General features: G+C 44.0%; 1 protein-coding gene across 1 annotated transcript in view; it reads right to left on the reverse strand.

Moving 5' to 3' along the window:
* The window catches only part of LOC309559486 (cytochrome P450 2G1-like), a 61,903-nt gene extending 45,014 nt beyond the window's left edge, over nt 1–16,889 (reverse strand). The window contains exon 1 of the mRNA XM_082262760.1: nt 16,607–16,889. Coding sequence (XP_082118886.1) covers nt 16,607–16,786 — 180 coding nt within the window. The 5' untranslated portion in view covers nt 16,787–16,889. The remainder of the gene's footprint in view (nt 1–16,606) is intronic.
* Between the last annotated feature and the right edge of the window lie 1,041 nt (nt 16,890–17,930).

The raw sequence follows: 17,930 nt of genomic DNA on the forward strand, positions 1-17,930 counted from the left end.
GCTCCAATAGCCCCTACATTAATCTGGCCCTGAGGAGGAGGACGAGGTAGCCAACACTGCTTCTTTTCAAAAATTTTAAATGAGGGTACACCCCAAAAGAGTGAGAAAGAGCAAAAATGGAACAATGGGTGGGTAAGGTCGGTATCCATTGCTATTCTGCATAAGGTACGGAAAAGTCCCGTGGGATCCATGCCTGGTTCATTTTAATGAACGTGAGCTTGTCCACATTGTCTCTGGACAGGCGGCTGCGCTTGTCTGTTATAACGCCCCCAGCCGTGCTAAATACCCGTTCAGATAATACACTGGCTGCAGGGCACGCCAGCACCTCCAAGGCGTAAAGGGCAAGCTCAAGCCATGTGCCCAATTTGGAGACCCAGAAGTTGAAGGGGGCAGACCCGTCATTCACTACATGTAGGCGTGTGCACACATACTGCTCCACCATGTTGGTAAAATGCTGCCTCCTGCTAAGACGTTCCATCTGAGCTGCTGGTGCTGCTGTTTGTTGTGGCGTGCTGACAAAGCTTTTCCACATTTCGGCCATGCTAACCCTGCCTTCTGAGGTGCTGGCGGTGCCCTGGTTGCGTTGGCGACCTCCTCCTCCTCCTCCTCTGCCTTGTGCTTCCACTGTGGCCCCGCTGTCAGATGGGAATGCCAGCAGCATGGCGTCTACCAGCGTGCGCTTGTACTCGCGCATCTTGCGATCGCGCTCCAGTGAGTGAATTAAGGACGGTACGTTGTCCTTGTAACGGGGATCCAGCAGCGTGGCCACCCAGTAATCAGCACAAGTTAGAATGTGGGCAACTCGGCGGTCGTTGTGGAGACACTGCAGCATGTAATCGCTCATGTGTGCCAGGCTGCCCAGAGGCAACGAAAGGCTGTCCTCTGTGGGAGGTGTATCGTCCGTGTCCTCTGTATCCCCCCAGCCACGCACCAGTGATGGCCATGAGCTGGCCTGGGTGCCACCCTGCTGTGAACATGGTTCCATCTCCTCCTCCAGCTCCTCCTCCTCCTCATCCTCCTCATCCTCCAGAACTGTGCCCCTGCTGGACAATTGCGTCCCTGGCGTTTGCGTGTGCAGGAACCCACCCTCGGAGCCCCTTGCGAATGACTGCCCTGAAAGCCTTGGAAATGTTACCTCTTCATCCTCCTCCTCCTCCTCATCCTGTGCCACATCCTCTTCCATCATCGCCCGAATTGTTTTTTCAAGGAGGCATGGAAGTGGGATAGTTAAGCTGAGAACGGCGTCATTGCCACTGGCCATGTTGGTGGAGTACTCAAAACAGCGCAACAAGGCACACAGGTCTCGCATGGAGGCCCAGTTAAATTAAATAGCGGAATAGAAAATATGATCCAAAAAAAGTGTATGTATATCACACGTACACAACCACACTGGGCCCCAATTACTATTGTTTGTACCCCTAAAAGGCTAGATGAGGAGTAGGGGGAGTATGGAACAGGCAGCACCCTCAAACCTTCAGAAGTATGAGATGAACCCCAACAACTTGGAAAGGTGGATCTCTCTCACACGTACCAACACAGACTATCCCCCAATTTAACTGATCCCCAAAGGTTTTTGATTAAATAGCGGAATAGAAAATATGATCCCAAAAAAGTGTATGTATATCACACGTACACAACCACACTAGGCCCCAATTACTATTGTTTGTACCCCTAAAAGGCTAGGAGTAGGGGGAGTATGGAACAGGCAGCACCCTCAAACCTTCAGAAGTATGAGATGAACCCCAACAACTTGGAAAGGTGGATCTCTCTCACACGTACCAACACAGACTATCCCCCAATTTAACTGATCCCCAAAGGTTTTTGATTAAATAGCGGAATAGAAAATATGATCCAAAAAAAGTGTATGTATATCACACGTACACAACCACACTAGGCCCCAATTACTATTGTTTGTACCCCTAAAAGGCTAGATGAGGAGTAGGGGGAGTATGGAACAGGCAGCACCCTCAAACCTTCAGAAGTATGAGATGAACCCCAACAACTTGGAAAGGTGGATCTCTCTCACACGTACCGACACAGACTATCCCCCAATTTAACTGATCCCCAAAGGTTTTTGATTAAATAGCGGAATAGAAAATATGATCCAAAAAAAGTGTATGTATATCACACGTACACAACCACACTAGGCCCCAATTACTATTGTTTGTACCCCTAAAAGGCTAGATGAGGAGTAGGGGGGGTATGGAACAGGCAGCACCCTCAAACCTTCAGAAGTATGAGATGAACCCCAACAACTTGGAAAGGTGGATCTCTCTCACACGTACCAACACAGACTATCCCCCAATTTAACTGATCCCCAAAGGTTTTTGATTAAATAGCGGAATAGAAAATATGATCCCAAAAAAGTGTATGTATATCACACGTACACAACCACACTAGGCCCCAATTACTATTGTTTGTACCCCTAAAAGGCTAGGAGTAGGGGGAGTATGGAACAGGCAGCACCCTCAAACCTTCAGAAGTATGAGATGAACCTCAACAACTTGGAAAGGTGGATCTCTCTCACACGTACCAACACAGACTATCCCCCAATTTAACTGATCCCCAAAGGTTTTTGATTAAATAGCGGAATAGAAAATATGATCCCAAAAAAGTGTATGTATATCACACGTACACAACCACACTAGGCCCCAATTACTATTGTTTGTACCCCTAAAAGGCTAGGAGTAGGGGGAGTATGGAACAGGCAGCACCCTCAAACCTTCAGAAGTATGAGATGAACCCCAACAACTTGGAAAGGTGGATCTCTCTCACACGTACCAACACAGACTATCCCCCAATTTAACTGATCCCCAAAGGTTTTTGATTAAATAGCGGAATAGAAAATATGATCCCAAAAAAGTGTATGTATATCACACGTACACAACCACACTAGGCCCCAATTACTATTGTTTGTACCCCTAAAAGGCTAGATGAGGAGTAGGGGGAGTATGGAACAGGCAGCACCCTCAAACCTTCAGTATGAGATTGTGTTCACTGTACCCCACAAAGATTGAGTTCACTGCACCCCACAATGATTGTGTTCACTGCACCCCACAAAGATTGTGTTCACTGCACCTCACAAAGATTGTGTTCACTGTACCCCCCAAAGATTGTGTTCACTGCACCCCACAAAGATTCTGTTCACTGTACCCCACAAAGATTGTGTTCACTGCACCCCAAAAAGATTGTGTTCACTGCACCCCAAAAAGGATGTTGTTCACTGCACCCCAAAAAGGATGTTGTTCACTCCACCCCAAAAAGATTGTGTTCACTGCACCCCACAAAGATTGTGTTCACTGCACCCCAAAAAGATTGTGTTCACTGCACCCCAAAAATGATTTTGTTCACTGCACCCCAAAAAGGATTTTGTTCACTGCACCCCAAAAAGGATGTTGTTCACTCCACCCCAAAAAGATTGTGTTCACTGCACCCCAAAAAGATTGTGTTCACTGCACCCCACAAAGGATTTTGTTCACTGCACCCCAAAAAGATTGTGTTCACTGCACCCCAAAAAGGATGTTGTTCACTGCACCCCAAAAAGGATTTTGTTCACTGCACCCCAAAAAGATTGTGTTCACTGCACCCCACAAAGGATTTTGTTCACTGCACCCCACAAAGATTGTGTTCACTGCACACCAAAAAGGATTGTGTTCACTGCACCCCAAAAAGATTTTGTTCACTGCACCCCAAAAAGATTGTGTTCACTGCAGCCCAAAAAGATTGTGTTCACTGCAGCCCAAAAAGATTGTGTTCACTGCAGCCCAAAAAGATTGTGTTCACTGCAGCCCAAAAAGATTGTGTTCACTGCAGCTCACACACAGAAAAATGGATGTGGATCACTGACACCTGCCTATCTCCAATCCCACACCACACAGCAATATCGATTGTAGTTTGTAGAACACAGTTTCCCTAAAATTCAGCAGACTCTGTCCCTAACAGGATTGAGAAGAGATCGTAGATCAGGATTGAGTGCAGACCCCACCCCCCACACAGCAATATCGATTGTAGTTTGTAGAAGACACTGACCCTATATAATTCAGCAGACTCTATCCCTAAAATGCCTACAACTCGCCCTGCCTAAACACTCCGACCTGTCCCTCAATTCTATCCGGACACAAATGTTTTTTTCCTGCCTATCTTTCCCTAATCAGCAGCCAGCACGTTGATGTGTGCTCTGTCCCTGAATCTAAGCAGCATAATGACGCCACTGCGGCTGCCTCGAACTTATAAAGACTTGGTCACATGCTTCAGACGGCCAATCACAGCTACTGAGACATTTGCAGGCATGGCTGGGATGGCTTAAGGCACACCAGTTAAACGATTGTTGATTGGCTGTTGAAAGCCCGCCATGAAAAGAGCGCCAAAGCATGCAAAACCCGGAAATAAAACGACCGAACACGGATTTTTACCCGAACATACAGTAAAGTGTCCGTGTCCGTGTTCGGGTACAAAAAATCCAATTATTCGGTACGAACACGAATAATACAGTCCGTGTTCGCTCAACACTACTTAGGACCATGTGATATTTCAGTTTTTGTTTTTTAATAAATCTGCAACAATGTCAACAATTCTGTGTTTTTCTGTCAGTATGGGGTGCTATGTGTACATTCATGAGGAAGAAGAATGAACTTAAATGATTTTAGCAAATGGCTGCAATATAACAAAGAGTGAAAAATTTAAGGGGGTCTGAATACTTTCCGCACCCACTGTATATATATATATATATACACACACATATATATATACACACACACACACATAGTATGTATAGTATATAGTTACATAGTTACATAGTTACATAGTTAGTGAGGCTGAAAAAAGACACAAGTCCATCCAGTTCAACCTATGATGTGTGTGTGTGTTTGCTTTTAACCGTACATTGTATACCCCTGTATGTTGTGGTCTTTAAGGTGTCCATCCAATAGTTTTTTGAAACTATCAAGGCTCCCCGCTGATACGACTGCTTGCGGAAGAGAATTCCACATCCTTACCGCTCTTACAGTGAAGAACCCCTTACGCACTTTAAGGTTAAACCGCCTTTCCTCAAGTTTTAGTGAGTGGCCACGTGTCTTATTGTATTCCCTTACTCTGAATAGTTTGTCCCTTATGCTAGGGTCGCCAGTACAGTATTTGTACATTGATATCATATCCCCCCTCAATCGTCTCTTCTCCAGAGAGAATAAGTTCAGTGCTTGTAGTCTTTCCTCATAGCTGATGTCCTCCATTCCCCTAATTATTTTTGTTGCCCTTCTCTGGACTTTCTCCAGTTCCAGCACATCCTTCCTGAGGACCGGTGCCCAGAACTGGACAGCATACTCCAGATGTGGCCGGACCAGAGTTTTGTAGAGTGGAAGAATAATCTCTTTATTTCTGGAGTGAATCCCCTTTTTTATACAACCCAGTATTCTGTTGGCTTTGCTTGCAGCGGCTTGGCATTGCATGCCACTTCCAAGCCTGTTGTCTACCAGTACCCCCAGGTCCCTTTCCATCCTAGACTCACCCAGAGGTTCCCCCCCAAGTGAGTAGCTTGCTTTCTGGTTACTGGCCCCCAAGTGCATTACTTTACATTTTTCTACATTAAATCTCATCTGCCATGTAGTTGCCCACCCCGTTATTTTGTTCAGGTCTGCTTGCAAGATTTCCACATCCTGCATAGAAGATATTGGCATGCCTAATTTAGTATCATCTGCAAATACTGAGATTGTACTAGATATCCCCTCCTCTAGATCATTTATGAATAAATTAAACAGGATTGGTCCCAGGACAGAACCCTGGGGGACCCCACTTTCCACACCCGCCCAATCAGAGTACTCCCCATTAATCACCACCCTCTGGACTCTCCCCTGGAGCCAGTTCTCTATCCAGGTACTCACCTTATGATCCATACCTACCTTCCTTAGTTTGTACAGTAAGCGTTTGTGGGGAACGGTGTCAAAGGCCTTTGCAAAGTCCAGATACACCACATCCACAGGCTTACCTTTATCTAGGTGGCAGCTCACTTCATCGTAGAAGGTTAATAGATTGGTTTGGCATGAACGATTTTTCATGAATCCATGCTGATTACTACTTATAATACCGTTTTCATTACTAAAGTCTTGTATGTGGTCCCTTATCATCCCCTCCAAAATTTTGCAGACTACTGATGTTAGGCTGACCGGCCTATAGTTACCCGGGATATATCTCGGCCCCTTTTTAAATATTGGTACCACGTTGGCTTTTTTCCATTCAGCTGGCACCATACCTGTCTGTAAACTATCCTTAAAGATCAAGAATAATGGTCTGGCAATCACCTGGCTGAGCTCATTAAGAACCCTTGGGTGCAAGCCATCCGGTCCCGGGGATTTATTTATGTTAAGTTTCTCTAGTTTAGCTCTAAGTCTATCCTCTGTATATATATACCCCTATACAGAAGTTCAGATGTCATGCCTGCCTCCAAAGACACCCAAAAAATGCCCAATAAACTCCTGAAACAAAAACGCCCAGGTGTGAAAGGAGCGGAACCCCATCCCTGCTCTACTAAAAATTCTAAGAAAAATTATCTTTTTTTTCTGGCGGTCACCCTGACATGGATGAGTTCGGTCACCCTGGCATAGCAGTCAGAGTCAGTTCACCCTAAACTACATTACGGTCACCCTGACACTTAACACTTTCCCTACAGAAACTAGATTATTGAATCTACCTATAGTGGTAAATAGTACCCTAACTACACTGCATATCCCTTTCCTCACACTAATAATTGCTAAATGACACTGGAGCAGCAGGAGTAACAGAACTGCTTCCACTCTCTTCCACAGCCTCTCTATTACAGTGCTAGAGATTTGGCGGGGCTATGTTATATACTGGGGGGGCGTATTCACTACTGATTGGCCTCTGGACCCCCTAGTCACTCCAATCACATTCGTAGCAGACTCCTGCCCCCTCAATTGGCTTTTACTGACGTTTCTGGTCCAATCACGGGCTTTTAAAGCCCAGTTCCTGTCCCATTGCATTTTGGGCGGTTCTGGTTGCCGAATTCCGAACTTTTACCGCAAAAAGTTTGGAATTCGGCCAAATTTCGAACAGCCAATGTTCGGGTCGAACCGATGGTCGACCTGAACCGTTCGATCATCCCTACTCAGCAGCACTCCTCTCCTCGCGCCGTCTAGCTGTGTAGTAAGTGGGTGGGCTGAATAAAGGCATAATCCTCAGCATGGAGAAGTTCAGCATGATCTGTAAGACCGACACAAAATAGTTGCAACATAACCCCACTCGAGTCCCGCACTCATTCTCCTTGGTCTTTCCTTCCCCTGCTTTGCATTCTGAATAGGTTTCCCTGCAGCAGTGGCAGGAGTGAGTGCGGGGGGCAATATAGTGCTCCCCAAGGGCCCATTTTTTCCACTATGTTCTATAGCCATTTTTGATCTGTCCGTAAAATTCTGGATAGACATTGGGGGATTCTTCAATGTGATCCACCTTCTCAATTCTCACATTTCGAATTGTCGCAGAGGGGTATATTGGAAGGCCAGGAGTGTTAAAAACATCATTGCTCCTAGTCAACTTTGTTCTACCACATCTGGTTAAGAGGTATGACTTACCTATGTTCCTGGTCTACAAGCATGATTTTTTGACTTGCCCTTACATCGCACATGGTCAACTCGTTTTTCACAATCGGGCAGGTCTTTCCTTTACTATAGATGAATTCCTTACACACTCCTCTACATTTGTCATCTATTCCATCACCTACCGATGTGGATTGCAATATGTAGGGAGAACGGTTAGGACCCTAAGGGCACATTTTGGGGAACATAGAAGTAGTATTGAAAAGAAACGTACTGTACAGTGTCTCCAGACACTTTGAATGTTGTCATGATAAAGATCCTAGTCATCTCCAACTTCTAGCTATTGAGTCCATGCCTCAGCACCAGCACAGGTGACCAGATTTTAAAAATTAAATCCAGGGACCTTTTTTTTTTTTTTTAGTAGTAATTGCGGCAATCAGCGACTTATAGCAGGATTGCGATATTGCGGCAGATAAATCTGACACTAACTGACACTTTTGACACTTTGCAGGAACAAGTGACACGAATACAGTGATCAGTGCTAAAAATATGCACTGTCACTGTACTAATGACACTGGCTGGGAAGATGGTTAACATATAGGGCAATATAAGGGTTAAATGTGTGCCTTACAAGTTTTCTCACTGTGTGGGAGGTGCATTTACTCAGGGAAGGCATAGATCCCTGTCCCTGCTTTGCAGGAACACAGGATCAATGTCTTCCATACCGAGAGAATGGCGATCTGCCTTGTTTACATTGTTTGACAACCTTTATGCGCGTGTACCGAATGATCTGCGAGTACCGGTGGACATTGAGTCCGCCAGACCTGCTGGTTGGCTCCGATATTTAGAAATGCAGGATCATGTATATATACGTGATTCTGCGCAGGGCGACCACCCTGTAGCAGTAAATTTGCTATGGGGAGGTCAGCAACTGGTTAAGATCATCAGCATTATGATAACACACAGGCAACCGGGACTCCATCATGGCTCTGGCTGGCTCTGTCACATTGTGTCACATAACGTGGCTGCTGGGTGCTGATTTTGTTAACTTATGACCAATAAGTTATGTGACACACTATGACAGTGCACTGCCAGCCAGAGCCATGATAGAGTACCCCCTGCCTATGATTTACTATACTATCTATTATACCAGAGAGACAGACACCGTGCAATGTATTCCATTCACAGACACCTCAAAAGCACACCTGTGTTGAAGCCTTAACCACTTTACCACCGGAGGATTTTGCTGTCTTACGTCCAGGCCACTTTTTGCGATTCGGCGCTGTGCGACTTTAACTGACAATTGCGCGGTCGTGCGATGCTATACCCAAACGAAATTTACATCCTTTTTTTCCCACAAACAGAGCTTTCTTTTGGTGGTATTTGATCACCTGTGCGATTTTTACTTTTTGCGCTATAAACAAAAAAATAGCGTTTATTTTGAAAAAATAACAATATTTTTAACATTTTTTTTATATGAAATTCCCCCCCCCCCCCCAAAAAAATGTAAAAATCTAATTTTTTTAAAATGTTTGGCCAATTTGTTTTCTGCTACCTATGTTTGGTAAAAAAAAATCACAATAAGCGTATTTTGATTGGCTTGCACAAAAGTTATTGCGTTTACTAACTAAGGGAAAGATTTCTGTCATTTTTGGTGTTTTTTTTTAACGAGTAATGGCGGCGATCTGCGATTTTTTTGCGGGACTGCGACATTGCAGCGGACAGATCGGACCCTTGACTGACATTTTTGACACTTTTGGGGGTACCAGTGACATTACTGCAGTAATCAGTGATATATATATGCACTGTTACTGTAAAAATGACACTGGCAGGGAAGGGAGGGGTTAATGTATGCCTGGTGCTTACTAACGTGTGTGGGGGGAGGTGACTGAGTGACACAGGGACAGATCGCATGTTCAGCTATGCTGAACACTGCAATCTGTCACTCCCTGTCACTTAGGAGATCCGCCCCCTCTGTTTACACAAGCGGGCGGATCTCCAAACTCGATTCCCCGACGATTGGGGAAGAGCAGCGGCTCCTGGCCCGACTCCCGCTGTGACTGAAAACAGCGGGAGCACACCGCCTACAGGGGGAGGAGTCCAGCGACGTCGTTGGACGATAACGAACCACTTTGCCGCAGTACAGTCAACGTGACTGGTCGGCAAGTGGTTAAAGGCACTGGCAGCCCCACAATCGTATCCGGTCCGGTTCCCTTCTGTTCCTGCTGCTGGACACGATCAGCTGAGCTCAGCTGCCTCTCCTTGCCTGTCACCACCGCCGCCCACCTCACCGCCTTTCAAGTCTCACTCTCCGGGCCCTGGTTACTACTGGATGGGGGAGCAGAGCTGAGCGGAAGAAGATTACTCCCGCAGGGAAGGCAAGGAGACAGGGGCAGGCAGGGGGCTGGCTGGGAATTGAGCCAAGGCAGAAGAACATGTAAGTGGGAGTGGAATCGGCATGCGCCCGAAACTGAAGAAATAGTCCCTCTGCTCTGACCAGTACATCGGAGAGGGGCATGGATAATGGAAAAAATACACCCCCCTAAGCTAGTAGGAGCGGGGGGAGGGGGATGTAATTCAGAATTGTTCCGGGGACAATGTCCTCAGTCCGGGTACTGTCCCAAGAACCCGGGGACATCTGGTCACCCTACTCTAGTAGCTTGCTCTTGAATGCATACTGATACATTCTTTGGTCATATAAGTGACGTGTGTAGGGGTATAGGAGGTTGATTTACTAAAGGCAAATATACTGTGCACTAGAAGTGCACTTCAACAGTAGTTGCTCTAGATCTGAAGGGAAGATCTGAAATGAGGGGAAGCTCTGCTGATTTCCATCATCCAATCATGGGCAAGCAAAAAGCAGTTTTTTATTTTCCTTCCATGTTCCCCTCAGATCTAGAGCAACTGCAGTTGCAGTGCACAGACTATTTACCTTTATTAAATCAATCCCTATATGTGCTTTTTTTTATGTACATAGACACAATGGTTTATTTACAGCAACAGGTCTTGCCAAATCCCCCCCCCCCCCCCCATTTTTTTATCCATATTGTTCATATTAACCTAAAAGTATCATCTTCTTCAGTTCTATTCTTATACATTCTGGTGCCCTATATGTTTCTGTTAACTTGTATATGTGGGTAGGAATATACACTGTTTAGCCATTACATTATGACCACCCACCTAATATTGAGTATGGTCCCCTTTTTCTAAAACAGCCCTTGACCCATTGAGGCATGGACACCAAAGTAACATCCACATAAAGGCATGATCCAAGGCTTCTCGGCAGAACATTGCCCAAAGCATCACACTGCCTCTGCCGACTTGCCTTCTTATACCGCATCCTGGTGCCATCTCTACCCCAGGTAAATTGCGCAGATGCACCCGGCCATCCACATGATCATGATTTAAAGGAAAATGTGATTTATCAGACTACGCCATCTTCTTTCATTGCTCTGTAGTCCAATTCTGATATTCATGTGACCATTGTAGAAGCTTTTGGCTGTATACACGGATCACCATGGGCTTCAGAGCTCCATACACAACAAACTGTGATGCCCATTTTTTTCTGCTTTCACTGCATCAATATGTTCACGTGCTGTCTAATATATCCCACCAACTTTAGATCCCATTGTAACGAGATATTCTCTTTACCTGTCAGTGGTCATAATGTTATGGCTGATCAGTGTATATGTGCCCTTTTATGTACATTTGGATACATTTTATTGATAGAGTTGTCTCTGGTTTTACTTTTTGCACTTGCTACACAGAGGTATACACTATATAATTGTTATTTATAGTAAAAAGTCTTTGTCAAGTTTTTGTTGTTTTTTTACTTCTTGTATCCTGTTAGACATAGGTTTTTCTGTTGTCTCGTAGCTTGCTGTTAAATGTCTATTGATACACAAGTGACAGGTGTGGAGAGGTATATACGTGCTCTTTTTAGGCTCACAAGCATACGTTTTTTTATTTATATACTGAAAAAAATTATACAACGCAACACTTGTTTTTGCCTCCATTTTTCATGAGCTGAACTCAGAGATCTAAGAAAACCAGGATTCATCAGTGAAGAGAACACCTCTCCAAAGTGCCAGACAGCATGGAATGTGAGCATTTGCCTATTCAAGTCGATTACGATCAGGGCCGGATTAAGAGCATCATGGGCTTGGTGCTGAGGATTTTGAAGGGCCTTAAGGGCCGTGCCTTGGCATGCACCCAGAGGAGGAAGGGTGCAGCCATGCATGCCTAATTCAACATGGGATGCTGTCTCTGAAGCCCATAAACACATCCATGCATCGGCAACTGTCCCTCCTTGTCCGGCCTTCGCGCTGTGTGGGGAGGTTCTGAGGGTGCTGCCTGGGGAAGCGAGCATAGAAGCCAGACTTCTGTGTTTACAAGTGACAGAAGAGCGGTAACAGTGAATATGGCCAACCGGGGGCCTATATAAAGGTAGGGGCCTGGAGCTGCAGCTCCAATAGCCCCTACGTTAATCTGGCCCTGATTACGATGATGAACAGCAGTCAGGTGGAGACCCCGATGAGGATAATGTGCATGTAGATGAGCTTCCCTGAGACGGTTTCTGAAAGTTTGTTCAGAAATTCTTTGGTTATGTAAACCGATTGTTGCAGCAATTGTCTGGGTGGCAGGTCTCAGACGATCTTGGAGGTGAAGATGCTGGATATGGTGGTTCTGGGCTGGTGTGGTACATGTGGTCCGCGGTTGTGAGGCCGGTTGGTTGTACTGCCAAATTCTCTGAAACCTCTTTGGAGACGGCTTATGGTAGAGAAATGAACGTTCAATTCACGGGCAACAGCTCTGCTGGATATTCCTGCAGTCAGCATGCCAATTGCACGCTCCCTAAAAACTTGCGACATCTGTGGTATTGTGCTGTGTGATAAATCGGCACTTTTTAGAGTGGCCTTTTATTGTGGCCAGCCTAAGGCACACCTGTGCAATAATCATGCTGTCTAATCAGCATCTTAAAATGCCACACCTGTGAGGTGGATGGATTATCTCGGCAAAGGAGAAGTGCTCACTAACACAGATTTAGACAGATTTGTGAACAATATTTGGGAGAAATGGGCCTTTTTTGCACATAGAAAAAAATATTCGATCTTTGAGTTCAGCTCATGAAAAATGGGGGCAAATACAAAAGTGTTGCGTTTATAATTTTGTTAAGCGTAGTAAGTAACGTGTCCCTGTCAGATATGCATTAAACTATTTTTATCTGTATCAGTGAGTTCCTGTCTAATGTTTACCTTTTGTATTCTGTTACATAGAGGTTTCTGTGCATTCCAGTAGCCTGTTCCCGATTTCATTACACATTTATCATATACAGTGCCTTGCGAAAATATTCGGCCCCCTTGAACTTTGCAACCTTTTGCCACATTTCAGGCTTCAAACATAAAGATATAAAACTTCAATTTTTTGTGAAGAATCAACAACAATCATGAAGTGGAACAAAATTTATTGGATATTTCAAACTTTTTTAACAAATAAAAAACTGAAAAATTGGGCGTGAAAAATTATTCAGCCCCCTTAAGTTAATACTTTGTAGCGCCACCTTTTGCTGCGATTACAGCTGTAAGTCGCTTGGGGTATGTCTCTATCAGTTTTGCACATCGAGAGACTGAAATTTTTGCCCATTCCTCCTTGCAAAACAGCTCGAGCTCAGTGAGGTTGGATGGAGAGCGTTTGTGAACAGCAGTTTTCAGTTCTTTCCACAGATTCTCGATTGGATTCAGGTCTGGACTTTAACTTGGCCATTCTAACACCTGGATATGTTTATTTGTGAACCATTCCATTGTAGATTTTTCTTTATGTTTTGGATCATTGTCTTGTTGGAAGACAAATCTCCGTCCCAGTCTCAGGTCTTTTGCAGACTCCATCAGGTTTTCTTCCAGAATGGTCCTGTATTTGGCTCCATCCATCTTCCCATCAATTTTAACCATCTTCCCTGTCCCTGCTGAAGAAAAGCAGGCCCAAACCACGATGCTGCCACCACCATGTTTGACAGTGGGGATGGTGTATTCAGGGTGATGAGCTGTGTTGCTTTTACGCCAAACATAACGTTTTGCATTGTTGCCAAAAAGTTCGATTTTGGTTTCATCTGACCAGAGCACCTTCTTCCACATGTTTGGTGTGTCTCCCAGGTGGCTTGTGGCAAACTTTAAAGGACACTTTTTTATGGATATCTTTAAGAAATGGCTTTCTTCTTGCCACTCTTCCATAAAGGCCAGATTTGTGCAGTATGCGACTGATTGTTGTCCTATGGACAGAGTCTCCCACCTCAGCTGTAGATCTCTGCAGTTCATCCAGAGTGATCATGGGCCTCTTGGTTGCATCTCTGATCAGTCTTCTCCTTGTATGAGCTGAAAGTTTAGAGGGACGGCCAGGTCTTTGTAGATTTGCAGTGGTCTGATACTCCTTCCATTTCAATATTATCGCTTGCACGGTGCTCCTTGGGATGTTTAAAGCTTGGGAAATCTTTTTGTATCCAAATCCAGCTTTAAACTTCCCCACAACAGTATCTCGGACCGGCCTGGTGTGTTCTTTGTTTTTCACGAAGCTCTCTGCGCTTTAAACGGACCTCTGAGACTATCACAGTGCAGGTGCATTTATATGGAGACTTGATTACACACAGGTGGGTTCTATTTATCATCATTAGTCATTTAGGTCAACATTGAATCATTCAGAGATCCTCACTGAACTTCTGGAGAGAGTTTGCTGCACTGAAAGTAAAGGGGCTGAATAATTTTGCACGCCCAATTTTTCAGTTTTTATTTGTTAACAAAGTTTGAAATATCTAATAAATTTCGTTCCACTTCATGATTGTGTCCCACTTGTTGTTGATTCTTCACAAAAAATTACAGTTTTATATCTTTATATTGAAGCCTGAAATGTGGCAAAAGGTCGCAAAGTTCAAGGTGGCCGAATACTTTCGCAAGGCACTGTATATTCCTTAGGATGACCATTGGAATATAGGTTTTAAATGTTTTTTTATGCATGGGGTTTTATTTAGACTGAAGCCATAATGAATGTACTTTATAGCTATATATATATATATATATATATTTATTTATTTGTTTTTTTCGTGTCCATTGGACACTCTATATGGAACTGTTGATTGCTGAGTGCTGCTTTTAGGGGAGATTTTCATTCATTCATTTTGTCACATTTACTCACACTGCCCCGACCCCCGTCACCTGACAGTTCTTCTGCCCCTCCCTGCTTCCTGTTGCAGGGTTTATCTTCTGAGTGGGTAGCCCAATATAGGTCAGCTGAAGAGAAGGAGATTTCCTTGAAACACTTCCTTTTGCGACCTGTATCTTCTGGTGATGTCATCGGTGTGGTCGACCGTTTTGGCACTGGGACATTAGACGGTGGTTCAGTGTCTAGAAAGAGCCGGCACATTCTCAGCAAACTGGATGCTGTGTTATAGTCCAATCCTCTGTGGGGCTTGGGACGGTGCATTGACAGCGGCGCACAGTTTTGCCCTTAATTGCTCCTGATGTTTTAATAAAGGCGTACAATTTAACATGTTACACCAGAGCAGTGGTGTTGCCTGTCCCTTCCCTCTTTTTTACCCTTAGAAAATATCTTGTGGCACCCCATTCTAAAATATAAAAAATGAAACAAATAGTTTTACATAATCCAGTAACATCTGCACATGTAGGACACCCAACCTTAGAGATGACTTATTCCTCCAAAGCAAATATACCTTTGCACACTGGATCTGCCAGTGTTTTTCTTCTCCCTCAGTTTCTATCTCCCACTCAGCTAATGTGACCCCAGTGCTGACAGAGAAGGGTAGGGGAGGGGTAAACAGGGAGGCTGTGGTGGCGCCTGATGCCCCCCTTATCAACTGATGACGTAATTGATTATTAGGACGCCAGCGGCTGGAAGGCTGTTATAGTGCACATTGAAAACTCGTGGCTTTGTTTAACTCAAAGGGCAGGCTTCATCCACCCGCCGACTTGTATACAGTTTTTGGGCAATTTTAGGCATTTTGCCAAGGCACTCCTGAAGAAATCTTAAGGCAGAGATCCTCAAACTACAGTCCTCCAGCTGTTGCGGAACTACACATCCCATGAGGCATTGTAAAACTCTGACATTCACAGACATGACCAGGCATGATGGGAATTGTAGTTCCTGAACAACTGGAGGGCCATAGTTTGAAGACCCCTGCCTTAAAGGCACCCCTGGAAAGGGATCTCCATCAGAAGAAATGATTTACAATGGCACTATGACCCTGTAATGAAAAATGCCAGTTCTGTTTAAATAAATCTTTTGGCACCTGAACAAAGGGTAAGGGTGAACCTTTCATTGGCAAATGCCCATTCAAATTCAGATGCATTTAAAAAGCACATTCAATGTTTTAATATTAGTTACAGAGCTGCGTTAATCTGTATATTGTATATCTGCATAGAGTTGACCTCTAAAGTGTCAGTTCACATAAAGCTGACGTTTCAGTTTAGCCAAATACCTGCAGGTTGTATATCTGTTTTTTATTTATTTATTTATTTATTTTTTTAATCTCTTGGATACGTTTTTGCCTGTTGTAGATACACCAGCTATTGGGTCAACTTAAATAGGTTCACCATCGATCTCCCATTACAGTATATAGCATCGCACTCAATGACCATTGGCCAGTGTGCCAGGCCTAAAAAAAAGTTTTTTTATGGGTTACAACAGGTAGAAAATCACCCAAGTTTGGGATTACTGTCTATCTTAGCCACATGTTGTATGTCAAAGTGATAAATACTGTAATATGACTGCTGTCAAATTAAGGTAATCACAATCTGGAAGCCCTTGTTTATGTCTCCAAGCACTATGTGGCCATGGCTATCTGGAATGCTGTGGTCATAGCAGGTACACAGAGGGCATTAAAAGTGCAGATGTGTCCAAATTTCCCCTTTCAGGGTCTAATGTGCTCTCACATAATAAGCATGCATGTGTGAATATATTTGCAAGCCCCTGGGTTTGTGCACATGTACCCAGTGATGGTCTGCCTATAAATTTAAAAACTTCAAGAGCCAAAGGCTGGAAAAATCAGACATAACACTGACCTCCATTAAAGATCTGGCCAACTTTCCTCTCTCGATCTGTAGAACACTTCCAATGACAGGAAGAGGTGTAGGCCCAGGAGGTAGGTTACCTCTTCTACACATTGCCTTCCATGAAGAATACATGAACATACAAACGATGATCAAAGCCAGAAGCAGGGTTGACAAGCACGTGGCCTCCATTTTTCACACAGCAGAAGTAATCAAGTGACTTTTGTTCATTCTTTTATATACAGTGCTGGCAATCAGTGACTGCTAAACAAATAGTTTCTTATCATTTCCAAAGTTCAATCTGTAAATGGGAACATTAAAAGAAAATACAATAAAAAAAAACGTATCACCTGAATTGAACTTGGTAATATTAAAGAGTTACTAAAGTCAGGACCCTGCATTTACTATATGTGGCCTCCCACAGTACACAGAACACGGAAATGCAATTATTCTAGTAAATATAAACTGCTTAATAGCTTGTAGGAGGAGTTTTCCTTCTCCTCTGACTGTCCTATGAGGCTGCAGGACACCTGACCCTCTGTCTGGACATTGCTGATTGGCCCTGTGCTGATCACATGCACCCTCCCAAGAAAAAAAACAACAACTCTCTAGCAATACACACCAAACTAAGCATGTACAGAGTGCCCCCAATGCTCTGTTCTATCAGGAGATGGATTGGGGACAGTGGAAGAAGGGGACGAACACAGAAGACAGGATCAAAGCTTTTTTACAAAATGCAGAGGATTAACCCCTTAGGTTACACAGTGTGTATAATAAGCATGCTTTACTGCATATGCAGACTGATTTTACTGTTGTGGGGTTAGTAACACTTTAATAGCTTCATTTCATTGCTGCAACTTGTACACAGTCAAATTTGACAATTAACAAATAGGGACAACCAGTTTTTACAGCCCACTTTCACCTTCCCCTCAATTTCTAGCTTTCTACCCACTTGGAATTCCCTCAACCCTCGCACAAACACACACACACACATATATATATATATATATATATATATATATATATATATATATATATATATACACATATATATATACAGTGCACATACAGTACATATTTAAATAGACATACATTGCAGCAGCATTTACAGCAATATTTGTTCAGTTACTCGACATCACAAGTCCATATCATTTTCCCCTGGCAGTGAGTGGGTCCTTAACCACTTTAAGACCGGAAAGATTTGCCCCCTTAATGACCAGACCCTACTTTGCGATTCAGCACTGCGTTACTTTAACGGACAATTGCGCGGACATGCGATGTTGTACCCAAATAAAATTGATGTTCTTTTTTCCCACAAATAGAGCTTTTTTGGAGG

This window comes from Pelophylax lessonae (assembly GCF_965119305.1).
Source record: "Pelophylax lessonae genome assembly, chromosome: 7".
Taxonomy (NCBI): domain Eukaryota; kingdom Metazoa; phylum Chordata; class Amphibia; order Anura; family Ranidae; genus Pelophylax; species Pelophylax lessonae.